Consider the following 19,064-nt stretch of genomic DNA (forward strand, 5'->3'; position numbering starts at 1 on the left):
GGGGTGACATCACACTTGTTTAGACCTGTAGTAAGAGAAAGTACCATGCCCCATAGGAGGAGTTCATTTGAATGCTTACCCCCCAGAGGGGGGAATCCAAAAACTTGATCCGAGGAGATGGAGTCTTTGTATTATTGTTATTGAGAAAAACTTGATCCGAGGAGATGGAGCAGGAATATTTGGGGTAAAAGTGGGTGGTGTGAGGTGTGGGGGGGGGGACTCGTTGTATTATTGATATCGAGAAAAACTTGATCCGAGGAATTGGGGCAGGGAATTTGGGATGCAAGTGGGAGTCCATTTTGAATGCTTACCCCCAGAGGGGAAATCCAAAAAACTCGATTCGAGGAAGTGGAGTCTTTGTATTATTGATATCGAGAAAAATTTGATCCAAGGAGTTGGAGAGCACAAGAAAAAGAAATTTAAAACAAATTCGAAAAAAAATAGGAAAAAAATTCGGGGGGGGGCGGCGATCCGGACGATGCTGCAGAAGGCAGGGTGGGCGCGAGGGCGGGCGCGGGTCGGCGCGGGCGGGCGTGGGTGGGGTCGTGGGTGGGGGTTGTGGGTGGGGGTCGTGGGAGGGGTCGTGGGTGGGGGTCGTGGGTGGGGGTCGTGGGTGGGGGTCGTGGGTGGGGGCCGTGGGTGGAGGTCGTGGGTGGGGGTCGTGGGTGAGGGCCGTGGGTGGGGTCATGGGTGGGGTCATGGGTGGGGGTCGTGGGTGTGGGTTGTGGGTGGGGTTGTGGGTGAGGGTCGTGGGTGGGGCCATGTGTGGGGGTCGTGGGTGGGGGCCGTGGGTGGGGGCCGTGGGTGGGATCATGGGTGGGGGTCGTGAGTGGGGGTCGTGGGTGGGGGTCGTGGGTGGGGGTCGTGGGTGGGGTCATGGGTGGGGGTCGTGGGTGGGGTCGTGGGTGGGGGTCGAGGGTGGGGGTCGTGGGTGGGGTCATGGGTGGGGGTAGTGGGAGTCCACTCAGGAAAGGGAGCCACTGAGGAAAAGGAGCCACTCTGTGGAAGACCTTTTCAGGAGGAGCCACACTGTAGAAAACTTCACTACTGTTGTGTCTAGTGTTGTAATATGTTCAGTAGTTGTGTCTAGTGTTGTAAGATGTTCAGTAGTTGTGTCTAGTGCAGTAATATGTTCAGTAGTTGTGTCTAGTGTTGTAAGATGTTCAGTAGTTGTGTCTAGTGTTGTATGATGTTCAGTAGTTGTGTCTAGTGTTGTAATATGTTCAGTACTTTTGTCTCTAGTGTTGTAATATGTTCAGTATTTGTGTCTAGTGTTGTATGATGTTCAGTAGTTGTGTCTAGTTTTGTATGATGTTCAGTAGTTGTGTCTAGTGTTGTAATATGTTCAGTAGTTGTGTCTAGTGTTGTAAGATGTTCAGTAGTTGTGTCTAGTGTTGTAAGATGTTAAGTAGTTGTGTCTAGTGTTGTATGATGTTCAGTAGTTGTGTCTAGTGTTGTAGGGTGTTGAGTAGTTGCGTCTAGTTTTGTAAGATGTTCAGTAGTTGTGTCTAGTGTTGTAGGGTGTTGAGTAGTTGTGTCTAGTGGTGTAAAGAGTAAACAAAATCTGACTGCGTCGTCTGTCTTTAAGTTTCCGTTATCAATTTCATTCATATTTCTTTTCTTTTGCCTAGTCTAACATACAACTGAAATGTATATTTTTTTTCTTTCCTAACCTAAATTGTCAACATGTGATTAATTGTTAAAATGTGATAAATTCTCAACACCTGTTCATTCAAAACGATGATTTAAAGGAAGGTGGTTTACGTGTGGGAGTGTGAGACATACCACAGTACCTCACAACGTGTGGGAGTGTGAGACATACCACAGTACCTCACAACGTGTGGGAGTGTGAGACATACCACAGTACCTCACAACGTGTGGGAGTGTGAGACATACCACAGTACCTCACAACGTGTGGGAGTGTGAGACATACCACAGTACCTCACAACATGTGGGAGTGTGAGACATACCACAGTACCTCACAACATGTGGGAGTGTGAGACATACCACAGTACCTCACAACACTAGTATACTCACTAATATTAAAAAAATAGGTGATAAATAGACTGGGCAGTTAGTTAACAGTTTATAATCTGTCGACTTCACAAAGGGTTTGTAAAACTGTATGTAATCCTGTTCACCATCGTTCAGTCTATCTGTTTAATCCTGCGAGGCTTAATGTATTTATTTAAATTAGTTCATGACACTCCTTAGACAGACATACTGACGTCAGTGACATACTGTGTAAACAGACCCTCATTATGCAAACCATTTTGGGCAACTAAAGTTAATCTTGTCTCCAGGATGCGTCCCACGCCAGTTGGCTAACACCTAGGTACCTACTTACTGCTAGGTGAACAGGGACAGCAGGTGTAAGGGAACACGCTTAATGTTTCCACCTATACCGGAGATCGAATCACGGACACTCAGTGTGTGAGCTGAGTGCGCTGCCAACTGAGGTACTGAGATACGCACCCCTCCACGTGCAGGTTCACTCTAGCTTTCAGTGAACACAATTCAATAAACTCAAGAGAAATATCCTCATCAGAAAATACATGTACAGTAACGAGTACATATTTCTCCTGCAGCGTGTTGCACCATCCTTGATGAAGAGTCTGGCAGCCACCCGCAGCACCTGCACAACTCTCTGCCGCCCTTCATCGACGTGCTGCCGCCTGGGCCCTTCTACGATGTGGATCGCTCTGCCAACATCACGGCCCTCGTCAACCAGCCAGCCAAACTCAACTGCAGAGTCAATAAGATTGGCAACAGAACAGTGAGTGTGTGTTGAAAACTTTCTCATTTTTTTATTTATTCTATTTACAGGAATTTATAGTATATTCGCTTGAGTAACGTAGTTAATAAAAGTATGCTTAACTACTAACTTATATATTTACATAGATTTATTAACTTTATTTTGACGACGGACGAGAGTAACAGTCAACTGTCTAGGAGTGACGACGTCTGAGAGTAACAGTCAACTGTCTAGGAGTGACGACGGCTCAGAGTAACAGTCAACTGTCTAGGAGTGACGACGGCTCAGAGTAACGGTCAACTGTCTAGGAGTGACGACGGCTCAGAGTAACGGTCAACTGTCTAGGAGTGACGACGGCTCAGAGTAACGGTCAACTGTCTAGGAGTGACGACGGCTCAGAGTAACGGTCAACGGCAATAGAGAACAAATATAATGCTCAATGAAGACAAATTCCATCTACTCCGTTATAGAAAACCTGGAGGAAATAATAGATGGAACTGAGTATACTACAAACTTAAATCACACAGTAGAGCAGAAAAGTAATGTGAAGGACCTGGGAGTGGTAATGTCCGAAGATCTCACCTTCAAGGCTCACAACAGTACCACTATCAAATCTGCTAGGAAACTGATAGGATGGATAATGAGAACATTCGGGACAAGAGATGCCAAGCCAGTGATGATCCTTTTTAAATCACTTGTTCACTCTAGGCTGGAATACTGCTGTACATTAACATCCCCATTCAAGGCAGGTGAAATTGCAGGTTTAGAGGATGTACAGAGAACCTTTACTGAACACATAAGTTCCATCAAACACCTTAACTATTGCAACGCCTTGAATCACTTTTACTCACTGGAGTGCAGGCGAGAGAGATACATCATAATCTACATACAATAAGTGTCCGGGGCCCAAGACTGTTCAACAGCCTTCCACCAGCCATAAGGGTAATTACCAATAGGCCCCTGGTTGTCTTCAAGGGAGCTGGACAGATATATATATATATATATATATATATATATATATATATATATATATATATATATATATATATATATATATATATTCATTGACACATCGGCCGTCTCCCACCAAGGTAGGGTGGCCCGAAAAAAAATCACTGCCATTCATGCCATTACTGTCTTGCCAGGGGTGCGCTTACACTACAGTTATAAAACTGCAACATTAACACCCCTCCATCAGAGCGCAGACACTGTACTTCCCATCTCCTCGACTCAAGTCCAGCCTGCCGGTTTCACTGAATCCCTTCATAAATGTTACCTTGCGCAAACTCCAACAGCACATCAAGTCCTAAAAACCATATCTCCCCATTCGTTTCTATCTAACATGTTCACACATGCTTGCTGCAAGTCCAACCCCTCTCACATAAAACCTACTTTACCCCCTCCCTTCATCCTATCCTAGGCCGACCCCTACCCTGCCTTCCCTCCACTACAGATTTATACTCTCTCGAAGTCATTCTATTTTGCTCCATCCTCCCTGCATGTCCAAACGGCCTCAACAGTCCCTCTTCAACCCTCTGAATAATACTTTTAGTAATCCCACTCCTTCCCAATGGAAATAAGTCACTCTGTCTGACTTTTTTGGGTTATCCTAGGTTCTCTACACATATGCTGCTATGTATGATAATTCTATGTAACTGTATTTGTGTATACCTGAATAAACTTACTTACTTACTTACTTACTTACTAATTTCCAAACTACTAGTTCTCTGCATTATATTCACATCACAAATTGATCTCAGACATGACATCTCCACTGCCTCCAGCCTTCTCCTTGTTGCAACGTTCACCACCCATTCTTCACACCCATATAAGAGCGTTGGTATAACTATACTCCCATACAGTCCCCTCTTTTCTTCCTTTGACAAAGTTCTTTGTGTCCACAGACTCGTAAGTGCACCACGTACCCTTTCTCCTTCATCAATTATATGATTCACCTCATCTTTCATATAAACCCATCTGCTGACATGTTCACTCCTAAATATCTGAATACATTCACCTCCTCCATACTCTCTCCCTTTAATCTGATATCCAGTTTTTCGTTACCTAATTTTTTTTGTTATCCTCATCACCTTACTCTTTCCTATATTCACTCTTAACTTTCCTCTTTTACATGCCCTACCAAACTCATCCACCAACCTCTGCAACTTTTCTTCAAAATCTCCCAAAAGTACAGTGTCATCAGCAAAGAGCAACTGTGACAACTCCCACTTTGTGTTAGATTCTTTATCTTTGAACCCCACATCTCTTTCCAACACCCGAGCATTCACTTCTCTTACAACCCCATCTATATATATTGAACAACCACGGTAACATCACACACCCTTGTCTAAGGCCTACTTTCACTGGGAAATAATCTCCGTCTCTCCTATATACTCTAACCTGAGCCTCAATATCCTCGTAAAAACTCTCTACTGCTTTTATTAATCTACCTCCTTTTCCATACATTTGCAACATCTGCCACATTGCCTCTCTACCCACCTTGTTATAAGCCTTTTTCCAAATCCATAAATGCCACAAAAACCTCTTTACCCATATCTATATAAACCATATCACGGGCGGGATAGAACCCGCGATCAGAGAGTCCCAAAACTCCAGACCGTCGCGTTAGCCACTGGACCAGCTAGCCACAATAAGATTCGTCCAACTAAGTATATTTCTACACCATATGAAGGTTAGCATAGGCACCACTGTGACCACAAATGCAAGTTTTTATAGACGAATCTCCAGCTAGCGTGGCTATGACGAACTCTAGCTCAAGTCCCCTCAAAGCCGTTAACATGACTCACGAAATCGTAATGACACGATTGCAAACAAACCATACCATGGGCGGGGATAGAACCCGCTAGAGTTCCAATAGAACTTGAGCTAGAGTTCGTCACGGCCACGCTAGCTGGAGATTCGTCTGTAAAAACTTGCATTTGTGGTCACAGTGGTGTCTATGCTAACCTTCCTATGGTGTAGAAATATGCCTAGTTGAACGAATCTGATTGTGGCTAGCTGGTCCAGTGGCTAACGCGACGGTCTGGAGTTTTGGGACTCTGTGATCGCGGGTTCTATTCCCGCCCGTGGTATGGTTTGTTTGCAATCGTGTCATTACGATTTCGTGAGCCATATCTCTGTAATTTTCATCTATACGTTTCACTGTAAACACTTGGTCTACCCACCCCCTACCTTCCCTAAAGCCTCCTAGATCATCTGCTACCCTGCTCTCCATCTTAGTCTTAATTCTTTCAATAATAACTCTACCATACACTTTTCCAGGTATACTCAACAGACTTATTCCCCTATAATTTTTACACTCTCTCTTTTGTCCCCTTTGCCTTTATACAAAGGAACTATGCATGCTCTCTGCCAATCCTTAGGTACCTTACCCTCTTCCATACATTTATTAAATAATTGCACCAACCACTCCAAAACTATATCCCCACCTGCTTTTAACATTTCTATCTTTATCCCATCAATCCCGGCTGCCTTACCCCCTTTCATTTTACCTACTGCCTCACGAACTTCCCCCACACTCACAACTGGCTCTTCCTCACTCCTACAAGATGTTATTCCTCCTTGCCCTATACACGAAATCACAGCTTCCCTATTTTTATCAGCATTTAACAATTCCTCAAAATATTCCCTCCATCTTCCTTATATCTCTAACTCTCCATTTAATAAATCTCCTCTCCTATTTTTAGCTATCAAATCCATTTGTTCCTTAGGCATATTCAGCTTATTAATTTCACATCAAAGCTTTTTCTTATTTTCAAAAAAAATTGCTGATAGCATCTCACCTACTCTCTCATTTGCTCTCTTTTTACATTGCTTCACAACTCTATTAACGTCTCTTCTTCTCTCCATATACTCCTCCCTCCTTGCATCACTTCTACTTTGTAAAAACCTCTCATATGCTAACTTTTTCACTCTTACTACTCTCTTTACATTATCATTCAACCAATCGCTCTTCAAACTTCTGCTGAACACTCTAACACTATATATATATATATATATATATATATATATATATATATATATATATATATATATATATATATATATATATATATATATATATATATATATATATATATATATATATATATATATATATATATATATATATATATATATATATATATGCAATAAGATCACAGTAAACAGGTGATTTCAAAATATGCAAAACAACCACTCTGAAAGAATAGAGAAATTCCAAGCGCTTTCGTGACTACTCACAATGTGAGTAGTCACGAAAGCGCTTGGAATTTCTCTATTCTTTCAGAGTGGTTGTTTTGCATATATATATATATATATATATATATATATATATATATATATACATATATACATATATATACATATATATATACATATATATACATATATATATATATATATATATATATATTTTTTTATTATCACACCGGCCGATTCCCACCAAGGCAGGGTGGCCCGAAAAAGAAAAACTTTCACCATCATTCACTCCATCACTGTCTTGCCAGAAGGGTGCTTTACACTACAGTTTTTAAACTGCAACATTAACACCCCTCCTTCAGAGTGCAGGCACTGTACTTCCCATCTCCAGGACTCAAGTCCGGCCTGCCGGTTTCCCTGAATCCCTTCATAAATGTTACTTTGCTCACACTCCAACAGCACGTCAAGTATTAAAAACCATTTGTCTCCATTCACTCCTATCAAACACGCTCACGCATGCCTGCTGGAAGTCCAAGCCCCTCGCACACAAAACCTCCTTTACCCCCTCCCTCCAACCCTTCCTAGGCCGACCCCTACCCCGCCTTCCTTCCACTACAGACTGATACACTCTTGAAGTCATTCTGTTTCGCTCCATTCTCTCTACATGTCCGAACCACCTCAACAACCCTTCCTCAGCCCTCTGGACAACAGTTTTGGTAATCCCGCACCTCCTCCTAACTTCCAAACTACGAATTCTCTGCATTATATTCACACCACACATTGCCCTCAGACATGACATCTCCACTGCCTCCAGCCTTCTCCTCGCTGCAACATTCATCACCCACGCTTCACACCCATATAAGAGCGTTGGTAAAACTATACTCTCATACATTCCCCTCTTTGCCTCCAAGGACAAAGTTCTTTGTCTCCACAGACTCCTAAGTGCACCACTCACTCTTTTTCCCTCATCAATTCTATGATTCACCTCATCTTTCATAGACCCATCCGCTGACACGTCCACTCCCAAATATCTGAATACGTTCACCTCCTCCATACTCTCTCCCTCCAATCTGATATTCAATCTTTCATCACCTAATCTTTTTGTTATCCTCATAACCTTACTCTTTCCTGTATTCACCTTTAATTTTCTTCTTTTGCACACCCTACCAAATTCATCCACCAATCTCTGCAACTTCTCTTCAGAATCTCCCAAGAGCACAGTGTCATCAGCAAAGAGCAGCTGTGACAACTCCCACTTTGTGTGTGATTCTTTATCTTTTAACTCCACGCCTCTTGCCAAGACCCTCGCATTTACTTCTCTTACAACCCCATCTATAAATATATTAAACAACCACGGTGACATCACACATCCTTGTCTAAGGCCTACTTTTACTGGGAAAAAATTTCCCTCTTTCCTACATACTCTAACTTGAGCCTCACTATCCTCGTAAAAACTCTTCACTGCTTTCAGTAACCTACCTCCTACACCATACACTTGCAACATCTGCCACATTGCCCCCCTATCCACCCTGTCATACGCCTTTTCCAAATCCATAAATGCCACAAAGACCTCTTTAGCCTTATCTAAATACTGTTCACTTATATGTTTCACTGTAAACACCTGGTCCACACACCCCCTACCTTTCCTAAAGCCTCCTTGTTCATCTGCTATCCTATTCTCCGTCTTACTCTTAATTCTTTCAATTATAACTCTACCATACACTTTACCAGGTACACTCAACAGACTTATCCCCCTATAATTTTTGCACTCTCTTTTATCCCCTTTGCCTTTATACAAAGGAACTATGCATGCTCTCTGCCAATCCCTAGGTACCTTACCCTCTTCCATACATTTATTAAATAATTGCACCAACCACTCCAAAACTATATCCCCACCTGCTTTTAACATTTCTATCTTTATCCCATCAATCCCGGCTGCCTTACCCCCTTTCATTTTACCTACTGCCTCACGAACTTCCCCCACACTCACAACTGGCTCTTCCTCACTCCTACAAGATGTTATTCCTCCTTGCCCTATACACGAAATCACAGCTTCCCTATCTTCATCAACATTTAACAATTCCTCAAAATATTCCTTCCATCTTCCCAATACCTCTAACTCTCCATTTAATAACTCTCCTCTCCTATTTTTAACTGACAAATCCATTTGTTCTCTAGGCTTTCTTAACTTGTTAATCTCACTCCAAAACTTTTTCTTATTTTCAACAAAATTTGTTGATAACATCTCACCCACTCTCTCATTTGCTCTCTTTTTACATTGCTTCACCACTCTCTTAACTTCTCTCTTTTTCTCCATAAACTCTTCCCTCCTTGCATCACTTCTACTTTGTAAAAACTTCTCATATGCTAACTTTTTCTCCCTTACTACTCTCTTTACATCATCATTCCACCAATCGCTCCTCTTCCCTCCTGCACCCACTTTCCTGTAACCACAAACTTCTGCTGAACACTCTAACACTACATTTTTAAACCTACCCCATACCTCTTCGACCCCATTGCCTATGCTCTCATTAGCCCATCTATCCTCCAATAGCTGTTTATATCTTACCCTAACTGCCTCCTCTTTTAGTTTATAAACCTTCACCTCTCTCTTCCCTGATGCTTCTATTCTCCTTGTATCCCATCTACCTTTTACTCTCAGTGTAGCTACAACTAGAAAGTGATCTGATATATCTGTGGCCCCTCTATAAACATGTACATCCTGAAGTCTACTCAACAGTCTTTTATCTACCAATACATAATCCAACAAACTACTGTCATTTCGCCCTACATCATATCGTGTATACTTATTTATCCTCTTTTTCTTAAAATATGTATTACCTATAACTAAACCCCTTTCTATACAAAGTTCAATCAAAGGGCTCCCATTATCATTTACACCTGGCACCCCAAACTTACCTACCACACCCTCTCTAAAAGTTTCTCCTACTTTAGCATTCAAGTCCCCTACCACAATTACTCTCTCACTTGGTTCAAAGGCTCCTATACATTCACTTAACATCTCCCAAAATCTCTCTCTCTCCTCTGCATTCCTCTCTTCTCCAGGTGCATACACGCTTATTATGACCCACTTCTCGCATCCAACCTTTACTTTAATCCACATAATTCTTGAATTTACACATTCATATTCTCTTTTCTCCTTCCATAACTGATCATTTAACATTACTGCTACCCCTTCCTTTGCTCTAACTCTCTCAGATACTCCAAATTTAATCCCATTTATTTCCCCCCACTGAAACTCTCCTACCCCCTTCAGCTTTGTTTCGCTTAGGGCCAGGACATCCAACTTCTTTTCATTCATAACATCAGCAATCATCTGTTTCTTGTCATCCGCACTACATCCACGCACATTTAAGCAACCCAGTTTTATAAAGTTTTTCTTCTCTTTTTTAGTAATTGTATACAGGAGAAGGGGTTACTAGCCCATTGCTCCCGGCATTTTAGTCGCCTCATACGACACGCATGGCTTACGGAGGAAAGATTCTTTTCCACTTCCCCATGGACAATAGAAGAAATAAAAAAGAACAAGAGCTATTTAGAAAAAGGAGAAAAACCTAGATGTATGTATATATATATATGCATGTGCGTGTCTGTGAAGTGTGACCAAAGTGTAAGTAGGAGTAGCAAGATATTCCTGTTATCTTAGCGTGTTTATGAGACAGAAAAAGAAACCAGCAATCCTACCATCATGCAAAACAGTTACAGGTTTTTGTTTCACAGTCATCTGGCAGGACGGTAGTATTTCCCTGGGTGGTTGCTGTCTACCAACCTACTACCTATACATATACATATATATATATATATATACATATATATATATATATCTATATATATATATATATATATATATATATATATATATATATATATATTCTGACCATGTTTACAGGTGCTGAGAGGTAAAGAGTGAGAATATTTTACATTATCAGTTACATAAATTATAGTAATAATAATCACAACGGCAACAACCTAAACAGTAATAGTGACAATAATAATAATAATAGCAATATTAATATCTGACGCTTCATACTAAATATTTTATACACCACATCTAGCCAGTTTAATCAAGTAGGGGTAGTTCTGTGCTCTTCACGTACCCCTAAAGAAAGAAGTCACAAACATTTACGTCCGGTGACCTCTACAAATGGCCTCCGAGGTCACTGGACCTAACTGTTTGCAACTTCTTTCGATCACTGAAGCAATTCGCATGATAATACCAGATATGCTGCAGAGCGTCTGGACCGAACTGGACTATCACATCGATGTTTGCCGAGTATCCAGAGGGACAAACATTGAGTGACTTTATTGCTACCCTATACCACATGAAACTGAATAATATCCTGCATCTGAAGCCACTAACTGTGAAAGATTGTTTTTGTGGACACCCTGTACTATTCTAGCTGTAAAATTAATCACCCATTAAATATATGAGCCATTCAGAGGAGGTAGACTCAAGGAACTTGAACGTGCTTAAACGGTAATAAAAATTTAACTCTCTTTTACACGAAAAGATCACGGTTGTGCATCCTATACACTTGGGTTTCAGTCTCCGCCATCGACGAATTAGGAATCACCTTCTTGAACGATTGTTACTGTGGGGCAGAGGATTTCGGAAGTTAATGGAATCACCCATGATGCTGGGAGTAGATCCTATAACTTTGGTCATAAGTCAGTATCAAATGACATTTAATCATAGAATATTCGCCTAATTACGATACACTAATACTGATAATTAGAAGCCGATCAGATATGGCAATTTCTTGTCATGAGAGAAATATAAAAATGGGTTAGGGAAGAAAGAAAAGGACACTTAATTACAGTCATTGGACTGATTATTTATATAATCACTTCTATAGTTTTGTTTAATTTCATTGAGAAATTTGTTATTAGTAATATCCAACAAAGATCCTGTAAGTGGTCGCCTCGATTGTTTTTCCTTTTTTCCTCCCTCAAACTTTTCGATTTGATTTTGGTTATAACGTGACCAGTTATCGTACACAAGCAGCTGGTGTACGATAACTAGCCTTAGTTTCTAGGATCTACTGACGTGTGCAAGTGTGGTATGTTATTAAGCCCATTCCATTTTCCTGGAATGGCTCTGACAACTTCCAAAAGCTTCAGTGACATTAGATGTACTTTCAAAAATAATGTTTCCTAATTCAACGATGGCGGAGAGTGAAGTTCAGGTGTATAGATATTTAACTACGTATTTAATGTGTGAAACGTCGTAAATTTAACGAGGATGAACCTTTTCATTTTCGGAACTTTCTCAGAAGTTTTTTCCTTTAAATTTTTTGCTTATAACTCGACAACGCCTTATTCAATCAGCCTCACATTTTCAAGTATTGTATATTGGACAATGTTCGTTGTTCCATTTGCATGCATACATGTACTGTGGAAAAAATTACCAATGGCAGAGTTTGTTTCGTGTGACAAAGAGACAAACCTTCCCTGAGTAGCCTCAACACTAGTCTATTCTACTTATTATTATTAGATCGTGTAGGTGCTATTTTACAACTTTTGTTCGTGAAATATTAGAGTTCTGTATTGATTTATATTACTGTATTATTTTACTTCGATAATGATGACTTTCTGTTAATACAAGGAATCTCATGTTATCCTCGGCTCGTCTCGGAATACCTGTTATTCCACATAGTTTATATGGTCCCGAATGGTTTAGTGTTTTCCCGTGATTAAAATGCAAGTTATGAACAGTAACACTCATCAGTGGATGTTACATATTATGAAATGGATGATTTCTTTTTTTTTTTTTTGGCTTTAGTAAATACAGGTGCATATTTTGTTGAATTCTGCGTAATAACTGGAAAACGCCTCGTCTGGTCGGCTGTAAATATTTGCTACTGCTGTTTTTTCTTCAGAGGAATCCTTGCCTTGATTTTAGATTTTGTTGGTTTTAATATGCACATGTTACTAATAAAATTGGTTTCTGTGATGGAACAGGAGAATGTCTCCTATGATTACTGCTTAACTTTTTTTGTGGTATCATTGGTAAAATCTACATAGAGTATATTTATTGAAACTCAGTTAATTACCTACATACTTAAACCTTAAACGCTGGTACATTTTACAGACAAGTTTGAAGTTATTAGGTCTTTCGTGCAACAATTTTGAAAGCCTCATCCAAGTTCCCTCACTCCTCAACGCTGACACCTTGTTAATACAAATTATGAGCGGCTTCAAACTTTAATACACTGTATTTTAGGACATTGGTCCTCTGAGATCGCAAGAGGATTTCTCTCCAGTTTGGCTTTATAGCTGCTGTGTCTTAAGGGAAACATTGTATTAGTCCTGAAAATGTTCTGATTTGCCATTTTACTATTTAAATCAGGATATTATTGAACATGTGATGACTTATGAAAACTAAATCTGAGTTACTTCAAATGATGAATGCTAATAACTACTGCAATATGTAGTGAATTATTATTATTATTATTATAATCAAAAAGAAGCGCTAAGCCACAAGGGCTATACAGCTCAATACGTAGTGAAGCTTCAGTCAACGTGATGTCTGCTCACCCACACTAATACATCTACTTAACACTAACTTTAATACGATCAAAATTATTAAAATATTACTATACTAAAGTTTCAGATAATTATACACTGAGAGCGACTCTTCCCTCTATGATAGAACCATAATCTGCATGACAGACATAATTTGTCTGATGAGCTGCAGACATTGTATAACTGACATAGTATATGTTGTACATATAATTTGAGTGAATTAATAAATGTATGTAGGTACATATAATATTTGTGAAGACAGCCTCCCGGCCCAGATCTCAAGCTTCCAACATCCTGTACGTCTCTTAAAGAATGTATTGAGTTATTATTAATTATTTAATTTCAAACAATTTTTTCTGTATGAAAGTCTATGATTTTATGAAAAAAAAAATTTTCTTCTTTTTCTTCTACTTATTATTTTTATTATATTAGTTATTATCATCATCATTATCATTATTATTATGTATCACCGAAGGGAAATCTTAAAATGTTTTCCAGATTTTTTTACTTTATATTTTTCTGTCTCCAACTTTTTGTTTATATTTCATTCTCAACACGAGATCATGGCTTCAGACTGTCAACACAGGCGCACGGTAACTAGGGCTAGATTCTTAGAACAGATGCTCTATGACCAAAGTCGTGGACTACATTACACGGCATCCTGGAATGGCTCTGGTAACTTTCACAACTATCAGCAGCCTGGTTTCAAATGTTCAGAAGGTGGTTGATGATTTGACGACGGAGGAGTGAAAATACAAGTGTGTAGGTGCACAGCTGCCAAACTGAATTATAGAATTGTAAGAAGAACATTGAGAAAATTTGAAAACATTTAAAAATTTATTTTTTTCACGAGATGTATGAATCGTTCAGTTGTATACGACTTAATGACTAAACCTCTTCCGTTCAACTTCAAATTTTGACCCCTTGATCTACTAATATTAATAAGTGAAAGTTCAACTTATAATTCACAAGTTCACGTGTTATCTGTTCAGTTTTATGAAGAATATCCCCCCCTATCCACCCCTACCTTGGATCGATTATGAATGCGCCTCCATTCTACAGGCACTATGACCCCTTCAGGTTTAGGTCTTTCTGCTATTATTATTATTATTTTTTTTTTGCTGACTCGTCTAATGAAAAGGATGAAATGTTTCTTGGGTTTGGCTGTATAGGGGATAATTTTGTTATTTTATGTACAATAACTGGAGAATGGTTTTTCTGGTAAGTTTTAAGCTTTCAGTGCTGATGTGTTTTTCTCATAGGAACCTTACTGTTTATTGTATATTGCATAAGTATTAAAGTTCAATATTTATATTTCTTTTCTGTAAAATAAATAGAGAGCTGGTCTTCTGATGAAGATAAGTCATATTATTGGGATCTTTTGGGTAAAAAATACATAATGCATTTTTATGTGCACATGACATTTGTGTTTTTTCATGATCTTTGAAAAAAATTATGTAACTATGATCAATGTCTAGGGACAATTTACATGTGCGGATGTCCTGTGACCAAAGATGAAGGACTGGACTCGACGACGCTGGAAAGTGAAAGTCAAGTGTGTAGGTGCAACTCTGCCAGTTGTGTGTGCAAATGATTTCTGTTAAATTATGTTAATATGAGTTTACCTGTTTTGAATGGCTTAAATATCTAATGGCTTATGCATCTCATTGCCAAGAGAGCGCTCATTATGTTTCATTGATGTGTTGGTAAATTTATCATAGCACATACCTTTTTGGTCAAACTTGGAATGATTGGAGTCAGTGCGGTGACTGAATAACACCTCCTATGGTACTATTTAAGTAAGTTTTCATCCTTGTTGTGTTTCCCAGAAAGTAAAGTTAGTGGTCTTATTAACCTCCAGAAGTTCCAATTTCCAATTTCATTATATAAATAGTGATATTAAATCCTTTCATTGAATAAAGTACGCCTTGTCTTCAGATATTAATACCGACTCATGACTTAGAAGACACTGTAAGTTTGGACTCTGAACGTACAATTTCAAATAGGAAATTACTAGTAAACTTGGAGTCGTTGTATTCTGAACAATTAGTGCAGAATGTCTTATGGTATGTCTAAAACTTTCATTGTATCACTGTTGACGAACTTTATTAGAATAAAGCTTATCAGCTTTGTAAGTTTTTAATTGCTAAATTTAATAAATAAATTGTTTTTCACGTAATATCTAGAAAAGATCTCTTCTTACCGGCTTCCAACACTTAGGTTCATGTTTATAATTAAAAGAATTGAGCCTTTGTATGTACAAATTTGTCAGTTTTAGAGATTTTTTTTCAAACTGCAATTTTTTAAGAATGTGATAACGAATATTTTTTCTTCGAGGACTGCAGATAATATTAAATAAAATCTAAATAAAAAAGTGAAATTTAGAAGTATTGAAAAACTCTATTTTTATGTGATTTTTTTTTTCACGAGATTAAAGAAACCATAAAAACTTAGTGCCAAATCTGGTACATTTTAAGTTGCTGTGTTATTGTCCACCACTATTTTTTTACACATCAATTTAACTGACTAAGAGCCGTTATCTTCATCTCATTTCAAAGCCCAGTTCTATATGAGGTATACTACCACCCCCAGGATGCTACCCACAGTCGAATAACACCCAGGTACCTACCTACTGCTAGGTAAACAGTGGCAGCACGTGTAAGGAAACATGCCCAACGTTTCCACTGGGCTGAGGACCGAACCACGGTCACTGGGTATTTGTGTTGAGCTACCAAACAAGCCAGGAGACACCGTCCAAGATTATTGTTATAACTTCAGAATACCTTATCCGATCGGATTAAAATTTTCAGCCCTGGTCCACTATTAACAGATAAAAGTTTATGGAACAATATACAAGAACAGGAACATTCCACTCAATTTTGTACAGATCATTCTAGAAATTGATTTCCATGAGACAGCTCGAGGAAGCTTCTTGCAGGAGGCAGATGATTGCTGTTAATGACGTGTGTAGACGATGTTATGTCACTTAATCTCGATATGTTATAGTAATATTGTGCATGTTATAGCTGGAAGTCATGGCTGCCTTGATGCTGGGGAGGGGCATTTATGCCTTGATGCTGGGGAGGGGCGTTTATGCCTTGATGCTGGTAAAGGGCGTTTATGCCTTGATGTTGGTATGGGGCGTTTATGCCTTGATGCTGGTGAAGGGCGTTTATGCCTTGATGCTGGTAAGGGGCGTTTACGCCTTGATGTTGGTAAGGGGCGTTCATGCCTTGATGCTGGTAAGGGGTGTTTATGCCTTGATGTTGGTAAGGGACGTTTATGCCTTGATGTTATTAAAGGGCGTTTATGCCTTGATGTTATTAAAGGGCGTTTATGCCTTGATGTTGGTAAGGGGCGTTTATGCCTTGATGCTGCTAAGGGGCATTTATGCGTTGGTGCTGGTGAGGGCCGTTATGTCTTGATGTCGGTTAGGGATGTGTATGCCTTGATGCTGCTAAGGGGCATTTATGCCCTGATGCTGGTAAGGGTCATTCATGCCTTGATGCTGATGAGGGGCGTTTATGCCTTGATGTTGGTGAGGGACGTTTATGCCTTGATGCTGGTGAGGGACGTTTATGCCTTGATGCTGGTGAGGGGCGTTTATACTTCGATCCTGGTGAGGCTCGTTTATGCCTTGATGCTGGTAAGGGGCATTTATGCCTTTGTAGACAGCCTGTACTGTCTGCCCAGACAGCCTATGCTGTCTGCCAGCTTAGTTCATATTTCGCGGCACTCAAGTGCTGCCCTCTCTAGGCCTGCCCAGGTCAGTGGGACGCTGGTCCCACTCTCACTCGCTCATTCACTCAGACTCAGACAACAAGTCCTACTAGCTCTCTCCCTCATGGGATGGCCTCCCCGGGCCATGGGCACTCAACACACAAGCCTGTGTACCCACCACGACATTGCAAATAAAGTAAAGAACCCTCCGAAGACGTCTATCATTGAACCTCGCTCCGCTGCAGCATCACCAAATAATCTTGTTTCACATTGGTGGGAAGTGGTGGTCACAGTAGTTGTGTTTGCCCAGAGAATGGAAGGAAATGGAATGAAGTTGTGTTCACTTCATCACCCTACACTATAAACATCCATCTGTCAGTGAGTTATCCTGATATCGTGTCTGCACGTTTCAGCATCCAGACACAGGTACAAACAGAATCTAGCCGAAATTTGCCGAATTTCTTCGAGAATTGTAAGTGGCATCCCAGTGACCCCACGCTACAGCGTCCCACGCTGTTTCTCAAGTCACGTGTTTAGCGTCACTTGTATGTTCTGCTGTTGTTGTTCAGCTCAGCACAGCTATTTCAGCAAGCCAGAGGTGAGTTTTGTGGTGATTTCTGTGTCCAGTGTGAGTATTTTGCCGTGTTGTGGGTTTGAGAGGAGGAAGTGGCCAGATCCTCCCCTCGCCATACACTCACCCATGCTCGCCCTACTGACACCTCACCAGCTTACCACCACACTCCACCACTATGTACTCACTCCCTCTGCTGTGTTTTCTGCTGTTTTTCGTGTGAATTCTTGCCAGAGCTGTGTATCCGAGTGCCCGAGGCCACTCGAAGCCACATGGATCACTAAGCCATGTGGATCAGCAAGCCATGTGGATCGTCAAGCCACGTGGATCATCAAGCCACGTTTATGAGCAACCCATGTGGATCAGCATGCCACGTAGATCACGACGCCACGTGGATCACTAAGCCACGTGGGGTGTGGACGAAGCCACGTGGATATGTGAGCCACGTGAGTTACCGATGCTGCTGCCCGACTTCATGGCATCACGATGTCTGCCTGACGTCACCTCGAGATGTCTGCTGACGTCACAGTGCTGCTGACGTCACCTCGCAACGTCACGCCTGACATCACATGATGTCACATCGAGTGTTTCAGTAATTATGTCAGTATTGTCGAGAAGATTGAGAGATATATGTCGTGTTAATTAATTCCTCTCAGTCAACATTCTCACGTCCTAGTATATGGCTTAGTGTCAATTTTGTGCACAGAAAAGCATCATTTGCTAGTTTAAGCCATGTTGTACCGCATGTACTGCGGGGGTGTGTAAAGTTTTCCTTGTGTCCAGTGTGGTTTTGGGCCAGACCCCTGTGTAGCATTTTGTAGCCTGTCACCCGGTGTGACCAGCACGTTTGACAGCTGATATTAGTCAGCCTGAGCATCTGAGCCTCTTGTACAGAAAGCTCTTATGCTCGTCGCTCGTAGATGTTCTGCAGAATCGTAACTGCTACGATTCCCATCGAGATTTGTTTCACTTCACCTCCAGACCTTCAGAGTGCAGTTATATGTAGAGAAACAAATCTGGGGACGCTTAGACTAACCTCTGCTATAACACTCATCAAGCCGCAGTTTAAGCCCTGTCGGCAGGCGCTGTGTCAGCCCCATGTCACAAGCTTCAGTGAGCAGCCTGCACAAAGATGATGTCACTTTGACTGCTAGCTCGCTCACTGCAGACTGGTGTATGATGTTACAACTCCCAGATGTTTCGCCCAGTCGTCTCTGCCACGACTCGCTCCACGACTCACTCCACACTCGCTGGCAGTGACAGTTCAGCGAC

General features: G+C 40.7%; 1 protein-coding gene across 1 annotated transcript in view; it reads left to right on the plus strand.

Moving 5' to 3' along the window:
• Positions 1 to 478: 478 nt before the first annotated feature.
• LOC128693666 (zwei Ig domain protein zig-8-like) overlaps positions 479 to 19,064 on the plus strand; it is a 111,833-nt gene continuing 93,247 nt past the window's right edge. The window contains exons 1-2 of the mRNA XM_070080572.1: positions 479 to 545; positions 2,589 to 2,776. Of these exons, the coding sequence (XP_069936673.1) occupies positions 479 to 545; positions 2,589 to 2,776 (255 nt within the window). The remainder of the gene's footprint in view (positions 546 to 2,588; positions 2,777 to 19,064) is intronic.

The sequence above is a fragment of the Cherax quadricarinatus genome, unplaced genomic scaffold, assembly GCF_038502225.1.
Source record: "Cherax quadricarinatus isolate ZL_2023a unplaced genomic scaffold, ASM3850222v1 Contig614, whole genome shotgun sequence".
Classification (NCBI taxonomy): Eukaryota; Metazoa; Arthropoda; class Malacostraca; order Decapoda; family Parastacidae; genus Cherax; species Cherax quadricarinatus.